At 45.6% G+C, this 26,029-nt stretch overlaps 1 protein-coding gene across 14 annotated transcripts in view; it reads left to right on the top strand.

Moving 5' to 3' along the window:
• PPFIA1 (PTPRF interacting protein alpha 1) overlaps positions 1-26,029 on the top strand; it is a 540,698-nt gene that overhangs the window by 383,399 nt on the left and 131,270 nt on the right. For all 14 annotated transcript variants that reach the window (XM_069221888.1, XM_069221884.1, XM_069221890.1 and 11 more), the window contains one exon: positions 11,819-11,912. In XM_069221888.1, the coding sequence (XP_069077989.1) occupies positions 11,819-11,912 (94 nt within the window). The remainder of the gene's footprint in view (positions 1-11,818; positions 11,913-26,029) is intronic.

Below are 26,029 nucleotides of genomic sequence, written 5' to 3'. Positions count from 1 at the left end.
TAGCCTATGTGTTTTGGGCACCACTTTGAACTCTGCACCTGACCGGCCCTGAGCTGCTGGTGTGGTGACTTTGGGGTTGCTCTGAACCCCCAACGGTGGGCTACCTTGGACCAAGAACTGAACCCTGTAAGTGTCTTACTTACCTGGTAAAACTAACAAATACTTACCTCCCCTAGGAACTGTGAAAATTGCACTAAGTGTCCACTTTTAAAACAGCTATTTGTGAATAACTTGAAAAGTATACATGCAATTTTGATGATTTGAAGTTCCTAAAGTACTTACCTGCAATACCTTTCGAATGAGCTATTACATGTAGAATTTGAACCTGTGGTTCTTAAAATAAACTAAGAAAAGATATTTTTTCTATACAAAAACCTATTGGCTGGATTTGTCTCTGAGTGTGTGTACCTCATTTATTGTCTATGTGTATGTACAACAAATGCTTAACACTACTCCTTGGATAAGCCTACTGCTCGACCACACTACCACAAAATAGAGCATTAGTATTATCTCTTTTTACCACTATTTTACCTCTAAGGGGAACCCTTGGACTCTGTGCATGCTATTCCTTACTTTGAAATAGCACATACAGAGCCAACTTCCTACATTGGTGGATCAGCGGTGGGGTACAAGACTTTGCATTTGCTGGACTACTCAGCCAATACCTGATCACACGACAAATTCCAAAATTGTCATTAGAAATTGATTTTTGCAATTTGAAAAATTTTCTAAATTCTTAAAAGACCTGCTAGGGCCTTGTGTTAGATCCTGTTTAGCATTTCTTTTAGAGTTTAAAAGTTTGTTAAAAGTTTGAATTAGATTCTAGAACCAGTTTTAGTTTCTTAAAAAGTATTCCAACTTTTAGAAGCATAATGTCTAGCACAGATGTGAATGTGGTGGAACTCGACACCACACCTTACCTCCATCTACAGATGAGAGAGCTAAGGTCACTCTGTAAACTAAAGAAAATAGCAATGGGTCCCAAACCTACCAAAGTACAACTCCAGGAGCTTTTGGCAGAGTTTGAAAAGGCCAACCCCTCTGAGGATGGCAACTCAGAGGATGAAGATAGTGACTTGGAGGGAAATTCCCCCCCTCCAGTCCTACTTAGGGAGAGCAGGGCTTCTCAAGCCCTGACTCCACAAATAATAGTCAGAGATGCTGGTTCCCTCACAGGAGGGACCAACAACTCTGAAATCACTGAGGATAACTCCAGTGAAGAGGACATCCAGTTAGCCAGGATGGCCAAAAGATTGGCTTTGGAAAGACAGATCCTAGCCATAGAGAGGGAAAGACAAGAGATGGGCCTAGGACCCATCAATGGTGGCAGCAACATAAATAGGGTCAGAGATTCTCCTGACATGTTGAAAATCCCCAAAGGGATTGTAACTAAATATGAAGATGGTGATGACATCACCAAATGGTTCACAGCTTTTGAGAGGGCTTGTGTAACCAGAAAAGTGAACAGATCTCACTGGGGTGCTCTCCTTTGGGAAATGTTCACAGGAAAGTGTAGGGATAGACTCCTCACACTCTCTGGACAAGATGCAGAATCTTATGACCTCATGAAGGGTACCCTGATTGAGGGCTTTGGATTCTCCACTGAGGAGTACAGGATTAGGTTCAGGGGGGCTCAAAAATCCTCGAGCCAGACCTGGGTTGACTTTGTTGACTACTCAGTGAAAACACTAGATGGTTGGATTCAAGGCAGTGGTGTAAGTAATTATGATGGGCTGTACAATTTATTTGTGAAAGAACACCTGTTAAGTAATTGTTTCAATGATAAACTGCATCAGCATCTGGTAGACCTAGGACCAATTTCTCCCCAAGAATTGGGAAAGAAGGCGGACCATTGGGTCAAGACAAGGGTGTCCAAGACTTCAACAGGGGGTGACCAAAAGAAAGGGGTCACGAAGACTCCCCAGCAGAAGGGTGATGAGACAACCAAAACTAAAAATAGTAAAGAGTCTTCCACAGGCCCCCAAAAACCTGCACAGGAGGGTGGGCCCAGAGCCTCTTCACAAAACAATGGGTACAAGGGTAAAAACTTTGATCCCAAAAAGGCCTGGTGTCATAGCTGTAAACAGCATGGACACCAAACTGGAGACAAGGCCTGTCCCAAGAAAGGTTCCACTCCAAACTCCCATCCAGGTAACACTGGTATGGCTAGTCTCCAAGTGGGATCAACAGTGTGCCCAGAGCAAATCAGGGTCCACACTGAAGCTACTCTAGTTTCTGAGGGTGGGGTGGATTTAGCCACACTAGCTGTCTGGCCGCCTAACATGCAAAAATACAGACAGCAACTCTTAATTAATGGGACTAGAATAGAGGGCCTGAGGGATACAGGTGCCAGTGTCACCATGGTGACAGAGAAACTGGTTTCCCCTGGCCAATACCTGACTGGAAAAACTTACACAGTCACCAACGCTGACAATCAGAGAAAAGTACATCCCATGGCAATGGTTACTTTAGAATGGGGAGGGGTCAATGGCCTGAAGCAGGTGGTGGTCTCCTCAAATATCCCAGTGGACTGTCTGCTTGGAAATGACCTGGAGTCCTCAGCATGGGCTGAGGTAGAGCTAAAAACCCATGCAGCAATGCTGGGTATCCCTGAACTGGTGTGTGTGAAAACAAGAGCACAATGCAAGGCACAGGGTGAAAAAGTAGAGCTGGAGTCTGGAAAAATGGCCCAGCCTACCAAGAGAACAGGAAAGTCAGTTGGGAAACCAACTGCAACACAGCAAAAGAAAGGGAACCTCTCTTCTCAGGAAGAAGTTCTGCCCTCTGAGGGAACTGAGCCTTTGGAGCTTGAACCTTATCAGGTTGAGCTCTTAGGCCCAGGGGGACCCTCAAGGGAGGAGCTGTGTAAGGGACAAGAAACCTGTCCCTCTCTTGAAGGCCTTAGGCAGCAAGCTGCTGAAGAGTCCAAAGGCAAGAAAAATGGAACACATAGGGTCTATTGGGAAGATGGGCTCCTGTACACTGAGGCCAGAGACCCCAAACCTGGTGCCACTAGGAGAGTGGTAGTGCCTCAGCTGTTCAGAGAGTTCATCCTAACATTGGCCCATGACATTCCCCTTGCTGGACATTTGGGACAAACCAAGACGTGGGAGAGGTTAGTCAACCACTTCTACTGGCCCAATATGTCCAACATGGTTAAGGAGTTTTGCCTCTCCTGCCCCACCTGTCAAGCCAGTGGTAAGACAGGTGGGCATCCAAAGGCCCCCCTCATTCCACTTCCTGTGGTGGGGGTGCCCTTTGAAAGAGTGGGTGTGGACATAGTTGGTCCACTGGAACCTCCCACAGCCTCAGGAAATATGTATATCCTGGTAGTAGTGGATCATGCTACCAGGTATCCTGAAGCTATTCCCCTTAGGTCGACTACTGCCCCTGCAGTAGCCAAGGCCCTCATTGGTATCTTTACCAGAGTGGGTTTCCCTAAGGAGGTGGTGTCTGACAGAGGTACCAACTTCATGTCAGCATACCTAAAGCACATGTGGAATGAGTGTGGAGTGACTTATAAATTCACTACACCTTACCATCCACAAACTAATGGCTTAGTTGAGAGATTCAACAAGACATTAAAGGGCATGATCATGGGGCTCCCAGAAAAACTCAAAAGGAGATGGGATGTCCTCCTGCCATGTCTGCTTTTCGCTTACAGGGAGGTACCACAGAAGGGAGTAGGGTTCTCACCCTTTGAACTTCTGTTTGGTCATCCTGTAAGGGGACCACTTGCCCTTGTTAAAGAAGGCTGGGAGAGACCTCTCCATGAGCCTAAACAGGACATAGTGGACTATGTACTTGGCCTTCGCTCTAGAATGGCAGAGTACATGGAAAAGGCAACCAAAAACCTTGAGGCCAGCCAACAACTCCAGAAGTTTTGGTATGACCAAAAGGCTGCACTGGTTGAGTTCCAACCAGGGCAGAAAGTCTGGGTTCTGGAGCCTGTGGCTCCCAGGGCACTCCAGGACAAATGGAGTGGCCCTTACCCAGTGCTAGAGAGGAAGAGTCAGGTCACCTACCTGGTGGACCTGGGCACAAGCAGGAGCCCCAAGAGGGTGATCCATGTGAACCGCCTTAAGCTCTTCCATGACAGGGCTGATGTGAATCTGTTAATGGTAACAGATGAGGATCAGGAGGCAGAGAGTGAACCTCTCCCTGATCTTCTGTCATCAGACCCAAAAGATGGCACAGTAGATGGAGTGATCTACTCAGACACCCTCTCTGGCCAACAGCAGGCTGATTGTAGGAGAGTCCTACAACAGTTTCCTGAGCTTTTCTCCCTAACCCCTGGTCAGACACACCTGTGTACCCATGATGTGGACACAGGAGACAGCATGCCTGTCAAGAACAAAATCTTCAGACAGTCTGACCATGTTAAGGAAAGCATCAAGATGGAAGTCCACAAGATGCTGGAATTGGGAGTGATTGAGCGCTCTGACAGCCCCTGGGCTAGCCCAGTGGTCTTAGTCCCCAAACCTCACACCAAAGATGGAAAGAAAGAGATGAGGTTTTGTGTGGACTACAGAGGGCTCAACTCTGTCACCAAGACAGATGCCCACCCAATTCCAAGAGCTGATGAGCTCATTGATAAGTTAGGTGCTGCCAAATTTCTAAGTACCTTTGACTTGACAGCAGGGTACTGGCAAATAAAAATGGCGCCTGGAGCAAAAGAAAAGACAGCATTCTCCACACCTGATGGGCATTATCAGTTTACTGTTATGCCCTTTGGTTTAAAGAATGCCCCTGCCACCTTCCAAAGGTTGGTGAATCAAGTCCTTGCTGGCTTGGAGTCCTTTAGCACAGCTTATCTTGATGATATTGCTGTCTTTAGCTCCACCTGGCAGGATCACCTGGTCCACCTGAAGAAGGTTTTGAAGGCTCTGCAATCTGCAGGCCTCTCTATCAAGGCATCCAAATGCCAGATAGGGCAGGGAACTGTGGTTTACTTGGGCCACCTTGTAGGTGGAGGCCAAGTTCAGCCACTCCAACCCAAGATCCAGACCATTCTGGACTGGGTAGCTCCAAAAACCCAGACTCAAGTCAGGGCATTCCTTGGCTTGACTGGGTACTACAGGAGGTTTGTGAAGGGATATGGATCCATTGTGACAGCCCTCACTGAGCTCACCTCCAAGAAAATGCCCAAGAAAGTGAACTGGACTGTGGACTGCCAACAGGCCTTTGACACCCTGAAACAAGCAATGTGCTCAGCACCAGTTCTCAAAGCTCCAGATTATTCTAAGCAGTTCATTGTGCAGACTGATGCCTCTGAACATGGGATAGGGGCAGTTTTGTCCCAAACAAATGATGATGGCCTTGACCAGCCTGTTGCTTTCATTAGCAGGAGGTTACTCCCCAGGGAGCAGCGTTGGAGTGCCATTGAGAGGGAGGCCTTTGCTGTGGTTTGGTCCCTGAAGAAGCTGAGACCATACCTCTTTGGGACTCACTTCCTAGTTCAAACTGACCACAGACCTCTCAAATGGCTGATGCAAATGAAAGGTGAAAATCCTAAACTGTTGAGGTGGTCCATCTCCCTACAGGGAATGGACTTTATAGTGGAACACAGACCTGGGACTGCCCATGCCAATGCAGATGGCCTTTCCAGGTTCTTCCACTTAGAAAATGAAGACTCTCTTGGGAAAGGTTAGTCTCATCCTCTTTCGTTTGGGGGGGGGTTGTGTAAGGAAATGCCTCCTTGGCATGGTTGCCCCCTGACTTTTTGCCTTTGCTGATGCTATGTTTACAATTGAAAGTGTGCTGAGGCCTGCTAACCAGGCCCCAGCACCAGTGTTCTTTCCCTAACCTGTACTTTTGTATCCACAATTGGCAGACCCTGGCATCCAGATAAGTCCCTTGTAACTGGTACTTCTAGTACCAAGGGCCCTGATGCCAAGGAAGGTCTCTAAGGGATGCAGCATGTCTTATGCCACCCTGGAGACCTCTCACTCAGCACAGACACACTGCTTGCCAGCTTGTGTGTGCTAGTGAGGACCAAACGAGTAAGTCGACATGGCACTCCCCTCAGGGTGCCATGCCAGCCTCTCACTGCCTATGCAGTATAGGTAAGACACCCCTCTAGCAGGCCTTACAGCCCTAAGGCAGGGTGCACTATACCATAGGTGAGGGTACCAGTGCATGAGCATGGTACCCCTACAGTGTCTAAACAAAACCTTAGACATTGTAAGTGCAGGGTAGCCATAAGAGTATATGGTCTGGGAGTCTGTCAAACACGAACTCCACAGCACCATAATGGCTACACTGAAAACTGGGAAGTTTGGTATCAAACTTCTCAGCACAATAAATGCACACTGATGCCAGTGTACATTTTATTGTAAAATACACCACAGAGGGCACCTTAGAGGTGCCCCCTGAAACTTAACCGACTGTCTGTGTAGGCTGACTAGTTCCAGCAGCCTGCCACACCAGAGACATGTTGCTGGCCCCATGGGGAGAGTGCCTTTGTCACTCTGAGGCCAGTAACAAAGCCTGCACTGGGTGGAGATGCTAACACCTCCCCCAGGCAGGAGCTGTGACACCTGGCGGTGAGCCTCAAAGGCTCACCCCTTTGTCACAGCCCAGCAGGGCACTCCAGCTTAGTGGAGTTGCCCGCCCCCTCCGGCCACGGCCCCCACTTTTGGCGGCAAGGCTGGAGGGAACAAAGAAAGCAACAAGGAGGAGTCACTGGCCAGTCAGGACAGCCCCTAAGGTGTCCTGAGCTGAGGTGACTCTGACTTTTAGAAATCCTCCATCTTGCAGATGGAGGATTCCCCCAATAGGGTTAGGATTGTGACCCCCTCCCCTTGGGAGGAGGCACAAAGAGGGTGTACCCACCCTCAGGGCTAGTAGCCATTGGCTACTAACCCCCCAGACCTAAACACGCCCTTAAATTTAGTATTTAAGGGCTACCCTGAACCCTAGAAAATCAGATTCCTGCAACTACAAGAAGAAGGACTGCCTAGCTGAAAAACCCCTGCAGAGGAAGACCAGAAGACGACAACTGCCTTGGCTCCAGAAACTCACCGGCCTGTCTCCTGCCTTCCAAAGATCCTGCTCCAGCGACGCCTTCCAAAGGGACCAGCGACCTCGACATCCTCTGAGGACTGCCCCTGCTTCGAAAAGACAAGAAACTCCCGAGGACAGCGGACCTGCTCCAAGAAAGGGCTGCAACTTTGTTTCCAGCAGCTTTAAAGAACCCTGCAAGCTCCCCGCAAAAGGCGTGAGACTTGCAACACTGCACCCGGCGACCCCGACTCGGCTGGTGGCGATCCAACACCTCAGGAGGGACCCCAGGACTACTCTAAGACTGTGAGTACAAAAACCTGTCCCCCCTGAGCCCCCACAGCGCCGCCTGCAGAGGGAATCCCGAGGCTTCCCCTGACCGCGACTCTTTGAATCCTAAGTCCCGACACCTGGGAGGGACCCTGCACCCGCAGCCCCCAGGACCTGAAGGACCGGACTTTCACTGGAGGAGTGACCCCCAGGAGTCCCTCTCCCTTGCCCAAGTGGAGGTTTCCCCGAGGAACCCCCCCCTTGCCTGCCTGCAGCGCTGAAGAGATCCCTAGATCTCCCATTGACTTCCATTACAAACCCGACGCTTGTTTCTACACTGCACCCGGCCGCCCCCGCGCTGCTGAGGGTGAAATTTCTGTGTGGACTTGTGTCCCCCCCGGTGCCCTACAAAACCCCCCTGGTCTGCCCTCCGAAGACGCGGGTACTTACCTGCAAGCAGACCGGAACCGGGGCACCCCCTTCTCTCCATTCTAGCCTATGTGTTTTGGGCACCACTTTGAACTCTGCACCTGACCGGCCCTGAGCTGCTGGTGTGGTGACTTTGGGGTTGCTCTGAACCCCCAACGGTGGGCTACCTTGGACCAAGAACTGAACCCTGTAAGTGTCTTACTTACCTGGTAAAACTAACAAATACTTACCTCCCCTAGGAACTGTGAAAATTGCACTAAGTGTCCACTTTTAAAACAGCTATTTGTGAATAACTTGAAAAGTATACATGCAATTTTGATGATTTGAAGTTCCTAAAGTACTTACCTGCAATACCTTTCGAATGAGCTATTACATGTAGAATTTGAACCTGTGGTTCTTAAAATAAACTAAGAAAAGATATTTTTTCTATACAAAAACCTATTGGCTGGATTTGTCTCTGAGTGTGTGTACCTCATTTATTGTCTATGTGTATGTACAACAAATGCTTAACACTACTCCTTGGATAAGCCTACTGCTCGACCACACTACCACAAAATAGAGCATTAGTATTATCTCTTTTTACCACTATTTTACCTCTAAGGGGAACCCTTGGACTCTGTGCATGCTATTCCTTACTTTGAAATAGCACATACAGAGCCAACTTCCTACACCCTGTGATGTCTAGTTCTATTACTGGATATTGCAAGTGAACAGGGAAACCATCTTAAGGTAGGTACTGGACACTTGTCAGTTCCCAAGCTACATAATGGCTTTACTGAAAACTATGGTGTTTGGTTTCAAATGCCTTGTCTTAATAAATCTAGGCTGATGCCAGCCTTGGATTTATTTTGCCATGCACTCAGAGGGCGCATTAGAGGTGTCCCCTGAAATCTACTAGTATTTTAGGTACTGATTTAGGTTACTCCATTACAGGCGTGATGGAAATCTCGTCCGCCGTATTATGATCTCCATAGGCTATAAAGAATCATAATATGGGGGATGGTATATCCATGACGTTTGTTGTGGAGTAACCCCATCCGCCAAATTCTAAATTGGGCCTTAATATGCTGGCTGACTGGTATCGACCAGCCTTCCATCACAGACCTGTTTCTGACCGCGTGAAGGTGAGAGCCTGTACTGTGAGGCAAGAAACAATGCCTTCTTCGGAGGAAGGTGTTATCACCTACTCAAGCAGGATGGCTAGCAAATCTGCATACCAATGCCAGGAACTTCAAGGACACTGCCATCTTTAGTATGCGACCCAGGCTTCCCCAGACCTGGGAGTTGGCACTCCCTGCCCTGAGGCCCACTTGACACCAGGGTAGGTGTAAAAATTAGTTAGGCAGTAGGCGTGTTCCACCTTTGGGCTAGCCACACCCATATGGTGGGATTCCCAAAGTGGACACTCAAGGGAGGGTTCCACCATCTTGTTTTTAGTGGAACTAGGAATTCTGGGACAGAATTGTGCCCATTCCCCAAAGGAAGTGCTCATATAGGTGGTGTAGTCACCCCAAGGGTAAGTAGCTCATTGGAGTTTATGGTCCTAAAAAGGACCAAATAAGGCTTTGTCCACTGTCCTGTTTATAAACTGTCACAGAGTATTAGCATCTGAGGGTGTGATGGAGTTTCAAAGAAAATTGATATTGGTGTAGCACCTATATAACGCTGCGTAGCATCACTTCTCGAGGCAGTATGAAGCAACTGTGGAATCTGATGGCACTCCGGATCTACCGCTGTAAGAATTCTGTATCAAATCTGGAGGTTGGGTTAATTAAAAAGGTGATTAATCTGTGGTTAGAGTATCCTCCAGAAAAAAAAACCTTGCCAAAGGTAAGTAACTTGTTTGTTGATCTTCCCTGTCAAAGTTCAGGGAGTACACCTCTTGTCCCTGCTGCAAAGTAGCCACTGTCTCTGTTGCTTATTTGAAAACCAAAACATTTACCTCTTTCAGCAAGAGTATGGAATGTTCATCATTGAATTTATGTGAGCATGATGAGTGATTAGGCAGGCTCGTATGACATTCCAGGCTGTAACTATTGCATCATTTATAGAAATCACTGTTGTAAGGTTATGCTGTCCCTTCACGGTTGGTATAGTTTGGGCCTCCCCCCACATGTGTTTTATATGGTCATGAGGTTGTTTCGAGGCAGAGCACCCTCTCTCCCCCTTCTCTGGGCACCTTAAGTTTTAATGTCCATTACTATGTGATGATTCAAAAGAAGACTGTCCCTGTTTATATTGCTGGTGGTCTTTGAATGATATGGCAGCATTGTTTTTTGGTGTAGGTCAGGTCTACGACTGGCAAAATGATTCTTTTTTGCAGCTGATCTTGAAGGGAACTCCTAGGCGTAGACAGAAATATGTTTTCTTTCCATGTTTTTCTAGCCTCTTGTCTACCTTTGGTACAATTAAATCTTAATCATCGAATGTCAGGGCTATGTGATGTTGCTGGATTTCTGTGCAGAGCCCCGAAACTTGCACTCAAGCACGGCAACTGGGGAGCTTGCTAGTCTTCGCCTGCCTTAAGGCTGTGTGTGTGTGTGTCAATCCACCATAACCATATAATCTCATTCAAAGTAATTTTTCCCCTCCTGCACACTGTCTTGTGCTTTCCTTTTCTGGTAGATGTTGTAGCATTTCCTCCCACTGGTGCCTATCATAATGGTTTGACAGGGCCTTTAAGTTGGTGATATGCCTCAGCTTTGCCATCCCATCATCTGCCTGCTTCCTTGTCACATCAGTTTTTCTCTCTCCTCTTCAGGAGCAGGTTGTCTCTCATACTTGTTATTAAAGGTCTTTCCCTATTTTTATACGTTAATAGGGAATTTGGGGGTACTTGTCCCTAGATGAGTAACTTATATTCAGGTGTAGCTATAAAATGATTTGTTGTTGAATCCTTAATACCTGTATTTTGTCTGGATCTTTTGAAGTTATCCACCAAGCACCTGTTGAGCATAGTCTTTACAGAGATAAATGCTGAGTGTTTCTTTCAGTTTGAGAGTATTTTGTGGAAGAAATTATCTTCCTCTTCATTCTGAAGCGTTATTGTGTAGCCCTTGTGCATCATGTTGCAGTGTCATCAATTGACCTTTTACAGGATATCATTTTCATGTTTTGTCACCTTTTACAGTCACCCTATAACTATGCCTCATGTCGTCCTCTTGTCATCAGTATGAGAGAGACCTTTACAAGTATGGTGCTAGTGTTTCATCATGTTGCTTGTCCACCCTGTAATCTTGCCAGTCATCCTCCTCTTGTTCTTCTCTCACTGGTTCTTGAGAAGGGTGGAGTGGCTCGGAAGCAGTGTCCTTCTGAAACACAGTGAGTGTGCTAATGGCTGTTGGGAGGATGTTGAAAGAGTGACCACTTTCGCATAAATGTCCTGAACTCTTCTAAAATAGTTCCCTCACATATAATATTCAATTTTTGTGGAATGGCTGTTGAGTGCATGGAGGCCTGTGCCAAGGTCTTTAGAAATACTCTGCTGCCTCGTGTTGGTGCCCAAGTGTGAAGGTTGACTCCTGATCGGGCATTCAGGAATTTGTATCCTTTGAGGTAGTAGATTAGAAGCCAAGGTCTAATCAGGTCATCTCATCATTGAGACTTATCTACAGTAGTTGGTGGTTTTAGATGGCGAGGAGCATTAGCTGTTGAAGCAGACTTTGAATGCGAAGGCCAAGCTTTCTTTGAAAGTGGCTACTTTAGCAAGGTGAGTAGAAACGTCTTTTCAGTCCAGTTCCCCCGGGGAACACCTGAAACCGCAATGTGTGTGTTTTTTTTGTTTGCTGGAGGAGTCAAAGAGCACTTGGGAATATTGGTCTCTAGAGTCAGTCTTGTGGAGAGAGGCTACTGGGCTGACCCCCAAAGTTCCATAGAATTTGAATCCTTAGTGGTCTTCTGCAGTTGAGGAGGTTGTGGAATCAGTAGAATTTTGCCACTACAGGATGGCATAGTGCAGTCACTTTCCACCCCTTTAGTACTAAATGGTCTTTGTGCTAAAAAAGCCAAACAGGTTGTCGCATACGTAGTTTCTGGCGATAAGAATTAATATTTTTAACAAATTGAATGAAACACAGCTTTTAAACCTGTTCCATATCTGCTTTTCTTTACCTCTTAGCTGGAACACCAGACGCTGATATGTCATCTCAAGACACCTTGGGTCTTACCAAACTAGGTGGGCAAGTGGAAAAAAATAGGAAACTACAGAAAAAGTAAGTGGTCATGTATTATAATCTGTAAAATATTTGTTTATTTTTAATATCATTTCACCAAAACAAGCCTTGTGAATCAAAGACATTCCATGAAGACAAATGTTACAATTTTAAATTTCATAACTTTGTGCCAACCAGTAATCCATAATTACATTGGAAACAATGATATCTAGAACCCTCTAACAAACTCCATAAACCATCTTCATCAAATTGTTGAATTGAGTAGGGTGTGTAAATATGTTAGGTGGGTGCCATTAGTAAGTCTTACTAAATATCCATTCAAGGATAACTTAAATTGAAGAACATTAAAGTATTTACACAGGTAAATAGTCTTGGGTAACCTCTGGCTTGTGTACTGAAGAGTATCCCTAAATTAATCTTAAATTTCATTTTTGCCTGGATTACCTACAGGCAGTTGCATGGGCAACACTTTCACTGTAAAAAGTGCAGCATGAAAGTCATTGTTAAAGCATTACAACAGCTAAGCTCTGAACATGTTTTTAATGCTGAAGCTTTAAGCATCTGTTAAAGGACAAATATCTTCAGATTTTCATTGCATAATAGTAATAAATTCCAAAAAGCAGATATTCAGAATTATAAGACTTGGCTACACAAGAACAAGTTTATGGTCTTCAGCCACCAGAAAGCCTTTTGTCTATCCTAATTCGTCATTCCACACATAGTCTGCTTTCAGAGGAGACCGTGTAGATGAGGATAACTTTTCTGCCTCAGTCCATGGAATTCCACAGCAGTGGACCAGCACAACTAAAAGAGAGCTCTGGATGGGGAGGAGAATTGATAGGGGATTCAGGGGATCAGGCTCCTCCTGGAGGCAGATTCCATCTCTTGGAAATTTTAACCAAAGCAAGCCATTTGGCAGGGTGTTGGTTAACCCGTCTGACAGGTGTTTTGCACTTAAAAAATCTTCAACAAATGTGTAAATTGATGTGGACAAGAAATAACTGTGTACATGTTTGTAATTGTTCAAGTAAATATCTGATCATTGCTTTTAGCACAATACAGTAGGCCTCAATTGGTTATGGTGACAAGCCAAGGAGAAGAGTTGTGTCTGATTAGTTAATTCGGAAAAGTTATGTCAGTTACCCTCGCTCTGATGTATTTATTATGAAAAGTTACTGACAAAGGCAGTAGACAGGACATATTTATTGTTTTAAAAAAAATAAAAAAAAAATTCTGAAACTTTTAAACATAGATTCCTCACCTTCGAATACTCCCCAGACGTCTGGCAGGAAAATCCTGTGCGTTACCTCTGTGCACCAGTAGATGGTATTGATCGGCTTGGCACCGTTCACGTCAAGATATGTGCATGGTGCCTGCATAGGCACCGCTGCGGTATTCTAACATCACCTTCTTTCTTGTGTGCCAACATGCTTCACTTAGATAAGTCCTCTCTTAAGAAGCTCCAGTTAATTCAGAATCTAGCAGCTCGTTTTATACTTGACCTTCCGCGCTCGGCCTCTGCTAGTGACAGTTTGAAACAACTGCACTGGCTGCCGGTGGCGAGTCGAATTAGGTTTAAAACCCTATGTTTGACTTATAAGGCTACACAGGGAGGGGGATCGGATTATTTATCTTCCAGACTTTGTTGGTACAGACCTTAACATAAACTTAGATCCCTGGGATCTTTTTTGATTCAGGTCCCTCGTACTTATAAAGCTAGATGGGGTGACAAGGCATTTACGGTAGAAGCGGCTAGATGCTGGAATTCTCTCCCCCTGGGCATAAGGAAGTAACAACATTTTATGGCTTTTAGGAAGCTTGTCAAAACTTGGTTGTTCCCGCGTTAATCTCAGTCTTCCCTTGCTCCTCTCTTGAGCACTTCGATGCTCCAGCCTGAATGCACTATATAAAAAACAAAATACAAATTAAGTGACAACACTCAGTGGTAATAGCGTAGGTGGTACCACCCGACAGAGCACAGAGGTCTAAGACCACGGAAAAACCGAAGAGGCTCATTCGACACTACTCAGCGAAAACCTACCCACAACCGATGTGTAATTAGCCCATGTACTCACTACTTCAAAAGGTTCACCGATCCAGGTAACCTACTTCGACCCCTTGCCAAACTGTGGACCAAACTCTGAAGGATCCCGCTATTTAAATCAAATCAAATTACAATTATTGCAGTCAGTTCCATATCATTGCAAGATGGTTGTCCACTCTGAATTTCGTTTTTTACTTAGTTTTGTATACTTAGCATATGCCTGCCACAGTTAGGCAACGTTTTTTCTACTCTTAATTCTTTTAATTTATCATTGATATGTTTGAATGCATCTTTCATTGTGGATGGATGCGTGGGTGAAGAAGAGTGAGTAATCGAGTGGGTTCGTGAACCCGTGGGTGCAAGGAGTGCCAGGTTGCATGTATCTCGAGTGCCTAATCTCACCAGTGACTTGACGAGGCGCTATCACCAATGAGTTAGTTATTGACATTGCCAGTGCATGGTTCCCTTGTGAAACTGCGCATAGGCGGATTTACAGTTCGTTCAGAGCTGCCCCACGCGTTTGCTGCCTGCTCAGCTGATGAATCTCTCTAGCCTCTCAATGGTCCAAAGGCAACATGGCGATGGAACGTGCACCTCTCCTGTTGCCGCATACTCGACAAGGTATTAATGCTTCACGCTTCCAAGGTCATGTCTTTGTCGGACTAATCTGTCTGCCAAAGACGGATTCACTTAAACAGACAAATGTAAGTTCACACAAGCTTTGTAAACGTCTGTTTTAAATTGAGTTGGAGAACACATGAAGTACAATGAGACCAGCAGTGTGGAGGTGTCCTCTGACGAGGATTGATGTAATCTGATAACTCATAGGGAGGGTTAGCAATGCCAGCCTCCTATTCATTATGTGTAACATTCACAGCCAGCCTATGCTCCCCAGCTGATCACTCTTCAGAAGAAGAGGAGTGAAGAAAAACCTACGTAATAAGGACGCAGTTTCAGTATTTGCACTTTTGTAAGTGCACAGAGGTGCTCGGAGTGGCCTTTGCTGAACAGAACAGCTTTATATCTTCTTTACGCCATAGATCTTGGCAGAGATGTTGAGATGCTCTAGTTTATGACATACATTAAATAGTACTTTAAGAGCAGCAGCCTCCCAAGAGAATAAGTTAACACCCCATGATTTGTGTTCTTCGTGTGCATTGTACTATTGTTTTCATTTTATATACACTGTTTTATTCATTGTCTCATTCCATTTTTTTTTTACTTCCCTAATGTGCTAGTGCAAATACAGGGTAAGTTTATATTCATTTATCAGGAATGTGTGGCTGCATATCCAGGAGCTGTCTGGAAACAGTTTTCTTTTCTAATTGTATGCAAAGCTTTAACTAATCTTTCTGCAGACTTACTTCTTGGACCCTCTCATAGGATCCTTCTTCCGTGTATATCTCTTCTTTGTTTGCAACACTGTCTAAGGAACTGAATATTCCCAAATTGCATGTGGTGGATGTTTTTCAATGGGAGCTAAGAAATCTGAACACAACTTTTGCCTTTTGACGGCTCTCAAACTAAACTAAGTTCTAGATCTAAAAGCATCTAAAAGTCCTTTTCTTTGTGATGTGTTCCTTTTCGATGCATGATGTGTTCATCTTTGAAAAATGTAACATCTGCATTGTTTTCCAGTCATTTAACACAACTTGTGTGCATGAATATTTCTGAAATGCTGTTGCAGTGAGTTTCTGAATTATGCTCACTTTGTTGTATTTTATTTAATTGTATTTCAGTTGTATTTCACCCGATTTTCATTGAGCAGAAGAAACCTATTTTCACATTTTGTGAACCCTTTTATACCTTCAGGGCTATTGAGCACCTATGTACCAAACACTTCCCCCAGAACTGACCTTATGAAAACGTTTCTGAATGTATCCCAGGACATGTTTGGCACCTGGCCTTGATTTTTGTATGTGCTGGAGTGTTCACCTGCTTGGTGTTAAGGCAGTGACAGCATTAATGCTAGAGTAACTCACACACCTGTGTAATTGTGCGTGGTTAATCATTGAAAATGTGAAACAACAAAAGTTATTCTTCTACTTTGATTAATCTAGGTTCGCAAAAGAACTGTTTAAAATCAAAAACAAGCTCCAAGGACCCTGCCCAAGTGAATCTAACAATTTCTTTCTGAACTGTTCACATTTTGTATTAAAAAAAAATGTAAACTGTCAGTGAATTAATGTAAATTAAATTCACTATGAAACCAAACTTGGTGGATACTGTTCCACCTTTGGAATCTGCCATTTCATCTCTGAATTAATATTTAGTGTCTGTGTGAAGTGGTCTGAAACAGCTGCCCCACAGTTTCTCCTCTTGGTACACGTCCAGCCAGATGTGTGCAGCAGTTACCACTTTTAATTATTGTTCAATCAAATTCTGTTAATTTTCAACCATTCCATGGCAACCTTAAACTTCGAAATTAGCAGTAATCAAACCTCTTAAAAATAAATACTACCTTGGACCCTCATGAAACTAATAAATTTTAGCCAACAGCATTCTTTCCTTATCTGTGTAACTTGCTTAAGAAACTAGTGTTAAAATAACTACAAACGTTTGTGGAAAAGAATGATCTGGGCATCTGCCATGAGGCCGGGTTTCAGCTAGGTGGGACGACGGAACTTGCAGTCATTTCAGTCTTGGGTGGTCCACGATTAATGGATGCTGAAAGTCTAGCAGCCTTGGCACTATAGCTCACAATATTTTAATGACAAGACTGACAGAAATCTGAATCGGTGCACAGTCTTATACTTGCTGAATGACTTTCCTTCCAGTCCTCAGTAAAAGATCCATCTTTCGCCTTCTTCTTCTCAGTCTGGAACAATTTACTGTGATGTCCCATATGTTTTTTTTATTCCTGCTCCTTTTTACCATTTATATGTGCCCTCTAGCAAAAATGTTCCAGGAGATCGGGACCAAATTATTCTTTTTGCTGGCAATACACATTACATTTTTGGCCTCATTTCATTCAAGAACAAATACTTCACATTCATTTGTATCTGACAGTCTATCTGTCACTCACTGTTGGATGTCAACAAACTCTCAAGTTAAATTTCACCAAGACGAAATTGCTCCTGACATCATCAAAAACAATAATAAATGAGTTGCAGTGTCCTTCAATTATGGACCCTATTTTTTTTACATCTATGCTTGTACTCTTTTTAGACACATTTATCAACTTAGTACTTGAGACTTGCGTCTCTGATCCTGCCATCTAGTGTTGGGCTCGAACATGTGCAAGTTTTTCTTCAAAGAAAGTCTTTTGAGTCATGAGGTTGTGACTCCTCCTCTTGCTGGTAATGTGCATGGTCGACTCCATAGTTAGATTGTTTTCTTCCACCAATAGGGTTTGGACGTGTGCTCCAGTTCGACACAATCATGGTGCACTCTTTATGGTTTACACCTACCCTCCATCGGTCTAGTTATTGAATGCAAATCGACGGGGTGATTTTCCATCGACTTCAGGCCCATGTGGGCATTTGCCCTTCAGTGCTTTCGTCGGTCTTTAAATGTATCTTCTTTACCATGTCCATATGGTGATGAAACAGATCCCTTTCATTACTGTCCTTTGTGTCACACAAAATACCCTCTGACTGATCTTCATCAGGTCTGTAATCTCTCTCTCCCTCCCCAAAGCACAACGCTTGCTGCTGCTTCCGTTTAGAGAGAAAACTCAACTCGACTGTTTGGCTCAATGTTACAGAAGAGCGGAAACTATACACCAAACGGTGTGGAATTCCTATAGCCAGAGTCCCAAGACATGTTATTTGGGGTCAAGGACAACAAGTTTTCATGTTAATTTTGCCCTTTGGACAAGTAGCTTCCAGTTTACAGTACCACATTATGGATCAGGGAAGGTCATTGTCTGTAGTTAAGGTAATATTTGTGCCCAAATGTTAATGCTGTTCGAACTTTTATTTATAGTTCATTAATCCAAAGTTGTTATTAGGGTGAGCGCTCTAAGAAAATGTAAGCTCGGACAGCACTGCTGACAATGGTTCCAATATAATAATGTGTACACAGGTTTGCAAAGTTTTACAGTATGAGGCTATGGATAATGCTCCCGGAATGCTCTTGAATCCGATGCAAATATTTGCAGAAGCTTGAAAGCCAGATTGAGAGGAGTCTTTGCTTTCAAATTAAAGGCCAGATGTACGACCTTTTGTTTTGCAGCACGCAATTTGCGATCCGTTTGTGAATCGCAAATTGTGAGTCACAAAACAAAATGTACAACAATGTTAAGAACACTGTTTGCGATTCCGAAATGGGTTGCAAGGGACCTGCCTCATAAATATTCATGAGACAGGTCGCAATTTGTGACCCATTTTGGAATGGCTGCACTCGCAGGGCTGGTGGCCTGCTGAGATCAGCAGACCACCATGTCTGACTGCTTTTCAGTAAAGCAGTTGTTGTGTTTTTTATTTTTTTTAATGTAGCCTATTGTCCTTAAAGGAAAACTTGCTGCATTTTGAAAATGAAAAGTTTGTTTTCTATTTTTCTGTGTAGGCAGTGGTCCTACTGAAAAAAATGTTTTTGCTACCGTTCACAAAGGGGTTCCATGTGTGAATGGGCTTATACTAGTTTGAAATTGGTGTTAACTGCGATTGTTTTGAGACCACATTCATGGTCACAAAGCAATCATGCATCCACCTGTGAGTCACAATTAAAAGGGATTCCCTTGGGGCGCCCCTTCCTAATTACGAGTCGCAATCCCTATTTTACGAGTTGGTAACTGGATACGGACTCCCAAAATAGGGAGGGTACATTGCACATGGCTGTTTTTATGGTCCCAAACTGTGATTTTTGCCTTTTGCAAGCACAATCGCATCATACATCTGACCCTAAATGTTCACACAAAAAATGCAACTGGGAAAAAACGTTTTGCTAAACTACTACAAAATTGTAGGTACCGTTTCTTTGAAGCATCGTCTACTAAAGTGTTGATGCACGCTATTATCCCCCCAAATGTTCATGGTGGAAAATCAGTGCAACCAGTTTCAACAAGACTGGGAAACATGGAAAAATCAATCTCTGGTGGTCAGACTTTTGGTTTTGTCGATGCATGTCTTGTTTTAACATGGTTTTTGTAAAACTTTGTTTTAAGAGCTGCCAGCCCCTCACCATTATATTTTTTTTGGGCAAAAAGCAATATTTTGGTCGCAAAAAGCACCCATTGCCACACTCGGGCACTGAACAAAACTACTTTGTGTGCAGATATGCTCCTTGTGAAAGAGCCAGAATACTGTCACTCATAGGGAATCCAGTCTGTAGTTAGAGTGTGAAAGAGGCAGACGATTAATAAAAACAAAAGGTCTTGGTTAACTCAAGACCTAATTAGGGGCACAATTCTTATATAAAGTCACAAAAGTGCAAGCATGATATATGCCCTTGCCTTATTGCAGGTTTACAGCCTTCATGAATTCATAATATACAGAAGTAGGCCAGGAAGTTGTACTTCTAGAAAATATTTGTGAACTGCATTTTAATATGAGCAAATATGCATGTATAGATTTCACGCCTGCAAAAATCTGTTGTGTTTACAAGTTCACTTTCCGTCAAGCCACTTGTTTCCCAAACTTAGAAGAAGTATTATTTCTGCCCTTGTCAGAAGTGAATTTCCAACCTTTCTTAGTATGGGAAAAGATTAGAACATAGCTGGTGGAAACCCCTAAAACATGCAAGTTAGTAGGCTTGCACAGAATCCAAAGCACATTTCAACCCAGGAACTATTGCTTACAGCTACCTCCAGCCCCAGTATGTAGATCTGTAGAAAGGTGGCAACATGCAGGAATTGCTACAATTCACACCCTACTATAGTATGAACTCCGACATAATCAGAGAGGTATTTATCAGTGCTCTTATGTAATGAGATTGCTGCCATGATTTATAGCTGTGGCACCAAAAGGACAAGTGGATGTTTCTTTTTTTACAGGACAAATAGATTTATAAAGCAGCCTGTCCCATGGACAAGAAGATATTTTATTAAATTCCACACCCCTGACACCGGACCTTTTCAGCACAGAGGGCATTGAGGGGGTACACCATGCGCAAGTATCTGCCACGGACGAAGGGACATTCTCCCCTGACAGCTCCAGCTGCAACCTGGAAATCCAAGATCTTCCACTAGTGCAACCAGTACTGATCCCACCAACTGTCCATCAACCACATGCACAGCAACCCTTCCCAAACGGTTGAAAAGCTACTCTGGAGCACCAGAGACAAACTGCTGGGCCACTACTTCCTTTGGGCCATGGTCAGCACCCACTGACTTCTTTGAACGTAATGCCGAGCATCAGGTTGGTGCCGAAGAAACTGTCAAAACCAACTGCTTCTGCACTGGCCACGCCCTCCTCAGTGTTGAGCTGAGCTTCAGCACCAACAACTTCTGCATCAAAACGAAAACCGCCATCTGAGCTGAGACCACCACGTCTGGGCCGATCCCATCAGCACCCAGCTGCAAGTTCGGCCATGGATTGTGGACTGTCAAACTCCTTTTTAAACTTCAAGAAGAGATAGACACCTGCCAGAAAACTCCTTATGATCCATCCACATACAGGCCAGATAATGGCCTGCCCTCCTGGATATGCTGCTCAACCATCTTAATGGCAACTTTCCTTTAAAGAAGCCTTGGACATGCTGTCTCCACCAAAGCAGTGCAAGAGAATGAACAAGCCTACAACCCCTTTGCATGTCACTATTCTACCACCCCTGCCTGCTCCACAACACTTAGCCTCACTTCCTGCTTCTCCAGATGACCCCGTACCATAAACATTTTAAGGGTCAGCTCATTCAGATATAGGGGTACAGGGACAAGGGGATCCCTTTGACATCCCACCGGAGGTTATCACTGGGATACTTGCAGATACAGATCGAAGCCCATACCCTGGAAAACCCTTCCCTCCTGATGATACCTCTTCCTACCGCAACTTTATTTGTAGAGCTGCCAGATTCCATAAAGTGGATCTGCATACTGAGCCATTAGAGGTAGATTTTCTTTTTGAGACCCTTTCCTCCACCCAACACTCCACTCAGTACCTTCCTATGCTTAAAGGCATGCTCAATCACACCCTAGCCTCTAACACAACCCTTTTCGAGCTTGTCGTTACACCAAGGGTGGATAAAAAAAATATAAGGCTTCCCAAACTCATTCCCTATACATACAGGGTCAGCTTCCACCTGACTATCCTGTAGTAGCTACTGCATGTAAAAGGGCCAGCTCTCAGACCACTGGTGATGCCACTTCACCAGATAAAGAGTAAAAGAATAGATGCTGCAGCCAAAAGGGTAGTGGCGGAATCGGCCAGTGTAGGAAGTTGGCTCTGTATGTGCTATTTCAAAGTAAGGAATAGCATGCACAGAGTCCAAGGGTTCCCCTTAGAGGTAAAATAGCGGTAAAAATAGATAATACTAATGCTCTATTTTGTGGTAGTGTGGTCGAGCAGTAGGCTTATCCAAGGAGTAGTGTTAAGCATTTGTTGTACATACACATAGACAATAAATGAGGTACACACACTCAGAGACAAATCCAGCCAATAGGTTTTTATATAGAAAAATATCTTTTCTTAGTTTATTTTAAGAACCACAGGTTCAAATTCTACATGTAATATCTCATTCGAAAGGTATTGCAGGTAAGTACTTTAGGAACTTCAAATCATCAAAATTGCATGTATACTTTTCAAGTTATTCACAAATAGCTGTTTTAAAAGTGGACACTTAGTGCAATTTTCACAGTTCCTAGGGGAGGTAAGTATTTGTTAGGTTAACCAGGTAAGTAAGACACTTACAGGGCTTAGTTCTTGGTCCAAGGTAGCCCACCGTTGGGGGTTCAGAGCAACCCCAAAGTCACCACACCAGCAGCTCAGGGCCGGTCAGGTGCAGAGTTCAAAGTGGTGCCCAAAACACATAGGCTAGAATGGAGAGAAGGGGGTGCCCCGGTTCCGGTCTGCTTGCAGGTAAGTACCCGCGTCTTCGGAGGGCAGACCAGGGGGGTTTTGTAGAGCACCGGGGGGGACACAAGTCCACACGGAAATTTCACCCTCAGCAGCGCGGGGGCGGCCGGGTGCAGTGTAGGAAAAGGCGTCGGGTTCGCAATGTTAGTCTATGAGAGATCTCGGGATCTCTTCAGCGCTGCAGGCAGGCAAGGGGGGGATTCCTCGGGGAAACCTCCACTTGGGCAAGGGGGAGGGACTCCTGGGGGTCACTTCTCCAGTGAAAGTCCGGTCCTTCAGGTCCTGGGGGCTGCGGGTGCAGGGTCTCTCCCAGGCGTCGGGACTTTAGGTTCAAAGAGTCGCGGTCAGGGGAAACCTCGGGATTCCCTCTGCAGGCGGCGCTGTGGGGGCTCAGGGGGGACAGGTTTTGGTACTCACAGTATCAGAGTAGTCCTGGGGTCCCTCCTGAGGTGTTGGATCGCCACCAGCCGAGTCGGGGTCGCCGGGTGCAGTGTTGCAAGTCTCACGCTTCTTGCGGGGAGCTTGCAGGGTTCTTTAAAGCTGCTGGAAACAAAGTTGCAGCTTTTCTTGGAGCAGGTCCGCTGTCCTCGGGAGTTTCTTGTCTTTTCGAAGCAGGGGCAGTCCTCAGAGGATGTCGAGGTCGCTGGTCCCTTTGGAAGGCGTCGCTGGTGCAGGATCTTTGGAAGGCAGGAGACAGGCCGGTGAGTTTCTGGAGCCAAGGCAGTTGTTGTCTTCTGGTCTTCCGCTGCAGGGGTTTTCAGCTGGGCAGTCCTTCTTCTTGTAGTTGCAGGCATCTAATTTTCTAGGGTTCAGGGTAGCCCTTAAATACTAAATTTAAGGGCGTGTTTAGGTCTGGGGGGTTAGTAGCCAATGGCTACTAGCCCTGAGGGTGGGTACACCCTCTTTGTGTCTCCTCCCAAGGGGAGGGGGTCACATCCCTAATCCTATTGGGGGAATCCTCCTTCTACAAGATGGAGGATTTCTAAAAGTCAGAGTCACCTCAGCTCAGGACACCTTAGGGGCTGTCCTGACTGGCCAGTGACTCCTCCTTGTTGCTTTCTTTGTTCCCTCCAGCCTTGCCGCCAAAAGTGGGGGCCGTGGCCGGAGGGGGCGGGCAACTCCACTAAGCTGGAGTGCCCTGCTGGGCTGTGACAAAGGGGTGAGCCTTTGAGGCTCACCGCCAGGTGTTACAGCTCCTGCCTGGGGGAGGTGTTAGCATCTCCACCCAGTGCAGGCTTTGTTACTGGCCTCAGAGTGACAAAGGCACTCTCCCCATGGGGCCAGCAACATGTCTCTGGTGTGGCAGGCTGCTGGAACTAGTCAGCCTACACAGACAGTCGGTTAAGTTTCAGGGGGCACCTCTAAGGTGCCCTCTGTGGTGTATTTTACAATAAAATGTACACTGGCATCAGTGTGCATTTATTGTGCTGAGAAGTTTGACACCAAACTTCCCAGTTTTCAGTGTAGCCATTATGGTGCTGTGGAGTTCGTGTTTGACAGACTCCCAGACCATATACTCTTATGGCTACCCTGCACTTACAATGTCTAAGGTTTTGTTTAGACACTGTAGGGGTACCATGCTCATGCACTGGTACCCTCACCTATGGTATAGTGCACCCTGCCTTAGGGCTGTAAGGCCTGCTAGAGGGGTATCTTACCTATACTGCATAGGCAGTGAGAGGCTGGCATGGCACCCTGAGGGGAGTGCCATGTCGACTTACTCATTTTGTTCTCACTAACACACACAGGCTTGTAAGCAGTGTGTCTGTGCTGAGTGAGGGGTCTCTAGGGTGGCATAAGACATGCTGCAGCCCTTAGAGACCTTCCTTGGCATCAGGGCCCTTGGTACTAGAAGTACCAGTTACAAGGGACTTATCTGAATGCCAGGGTGTGCCAATTGTGGATACAATGGTACATTTTAGGTGAAGGAACACTGGTGCTGGGGCCTGGTTAGCAGGGTCCCAGCACTCTTCTCAGTCAAGTCAGCATCAGTATCAGGCAAAAAGTGGGGGGTAACTGCAACAGGGAGCCATTTCTTTACACAAGCCCCCCCCCCAGCCTACAGGCCAGGAGACTCAGCCCAAGCTGGGAGAGTCTTCCTAGTCTGTCAGGCGAGGAAGAGTAGGAGAAATAGGCTGGTTAGTTGCAGGGCCTACTCTGCCTTACATCCTTCTGTTCAGGTCATTCCCTTTGGGGAACTGACCCACTTCCACAGTGATAGGACCTAGTCTGAATTGCCTCTTGTCTGCCTCTTCAATGTCTCCACCCATTCTTTCTATTTTGGCCTTAGAGGTGTCCACCTCTGCTAACCTTATCTTGGCCAGGGTCACCCCTAGCTTACCCAGAGAGGTTACCCAGAGCTGGAGTAACCCCACCATGACCAATAGGGTCAGGGGGCCTAACTTGCTATTTGGCATGGGGTCAGACCACCATGCTAAGGATAGTGCAGCCATAAAGGCTAACACCCAGCAGAGGCCACTGACAGCTGTCAGTGCCCAGAACCACACCTTTAGCTCTTCACCTAAAAGGGAAGGGGCTAAGTTACAGGCTTCTTTGGGTTCAGGGTGCCTGTCTGCTGTATTGGAGTGGGGGGTTACCACATCTTGTAGTAAACACCCTTCTTCTACTCTTTCTTCTGTTAGCTGAGGAGCCGCCCACTCAGGTTTAACAGTTGCCTGACTAGCCAGGACTTCTTGTGGGTCAGGTTGGACTTTATCAGGGCCATTTTTGGAGTTCTCCCCTACTGGAGCAGAATCTCCTTGGCTTGCTGTAACCTTGGCTAAAGGTTGTCCACCCCTCCTACTCTGTTTTCTTTTCTTCTTCTTCTGGGGCCTGCTTGCATTTACTGCAGAGGCAGGACTTCCAGAATCCTTGGGAGAGGACTGGCACTGGACCAGTTCCTCTCTTGAGCTCTGACTAACCTCTGGGTAGTCATTTCCAAGGAGACAATCAAGGGGGAGGTCTGTACTGACTACTACCCTTCTCCAGCTAAGAGTGCCACCCACTTCTATGGGCACTAAAGCCACAGGCCTCTTAGTGACCCTGTCTAGGCTAACTCTTACCCTGGCAGTCTCACCTGGGATGTACTGGTTTGAGAGCACCAGCCTGTCATGCACAATAGTGTGACTGGCACAAGTGTCTCTCAGGGCAGTGGTTGGGATTCCATTCACCAGTAGGTGGTGGAAGTGTCTACTTCCCTCTGGAATCTCCAACTCACCTGTTGGGCCCTGTTTCCAGTTGAAGGCTAGGAAGACCTCCTCATCTGAGGAGTCATCTCCCATGGCTACACTGGTTACCCCTGGAATTTTGTTCTGGGGTTTGTTTTTGGGACAAGAAGTGTCCTTGGTGTGGTGCCCAGACTGTTTACAGTTGTGGCACCATGCCTTAGTGGCATCCCAGTTCTTACCCTGGTACCCACCTTTGTTTTGGGTTGTGTCTTGGGGCCCACCCACCTGTTCTGGTTTTTGGGGGCCTACAGAGGACTCTTTTTCTTTGTTTCTAGTGTCACCCACTTTCTCCTGGGGAGTTTTTGTAACCCCTTTCTTTTGGTCACCCCCAGTGGAAGTTTTGGTTACCCTAGTCTTGACCCAGTGGTCTGCCTTCTTTCCCAATTCTTGGGGAGAAATTGGACCTAGGTCTACCAGATACTGATGCAACTTTTCATTGAAGCAGTTACTTAAAATGTGTTCTTTCATAAACAAATTATAAAGCCCAACATAGTCACACACTTCATTTCCAGTTAACCAACCATCCAGTGTTTTTACTGAGTAGTCTACAAAATCAACCCAGGTCTGGCTCGAGGATTTTTGAGCCCCCCTGAATCTAATTCTATACTCCTCAGTGGAGAATCCAAAGCCCTCAATCAGGGTACCCTTCATGAGGTCATAAGATTCTGCATCTTTTCCAGAGAGTGTGAGGAGTCTATCCCTACACTTTCCAGTGAACATTTCCCAAAGGAGAGCACCCCAGTGAGATCTGTTTACTTTTCTGGTTACACAAGCCCTCTCAAAAGCTGTGAACCATTTGGTGATGTCATCACCATCTTCATATTTTGTTACAATCCCTTTGGGGATTTTTAGGATGTCAGGAGAATCTCTGACCCTATTTAAGTTGCTGCCACCATCGATGGGACCTAGGCCCATCTCTTTTCTTTCCCTTTC

This window comes from Pleurodeles waltl, chromosome 3_1, assembly GCF_031143425.1.
Source record: "Pleurodeles waltl isolate 20211129_DDA chromosome 3_1, aPleWal1.hap1.20221129, whole genome shotgun sequence".
Lineage (NCBI taxonomy): Eukaryota > Metazoa > Chordata > Amphibia > Caudata > Salamandridae > Pleurodeles > Pleurodeles waltl.
The sequence above is the reverse complement of the archived record's forward strand: the minus strand, read 5'-3'. Positions and strand labels throughout refer to the sequence as shown.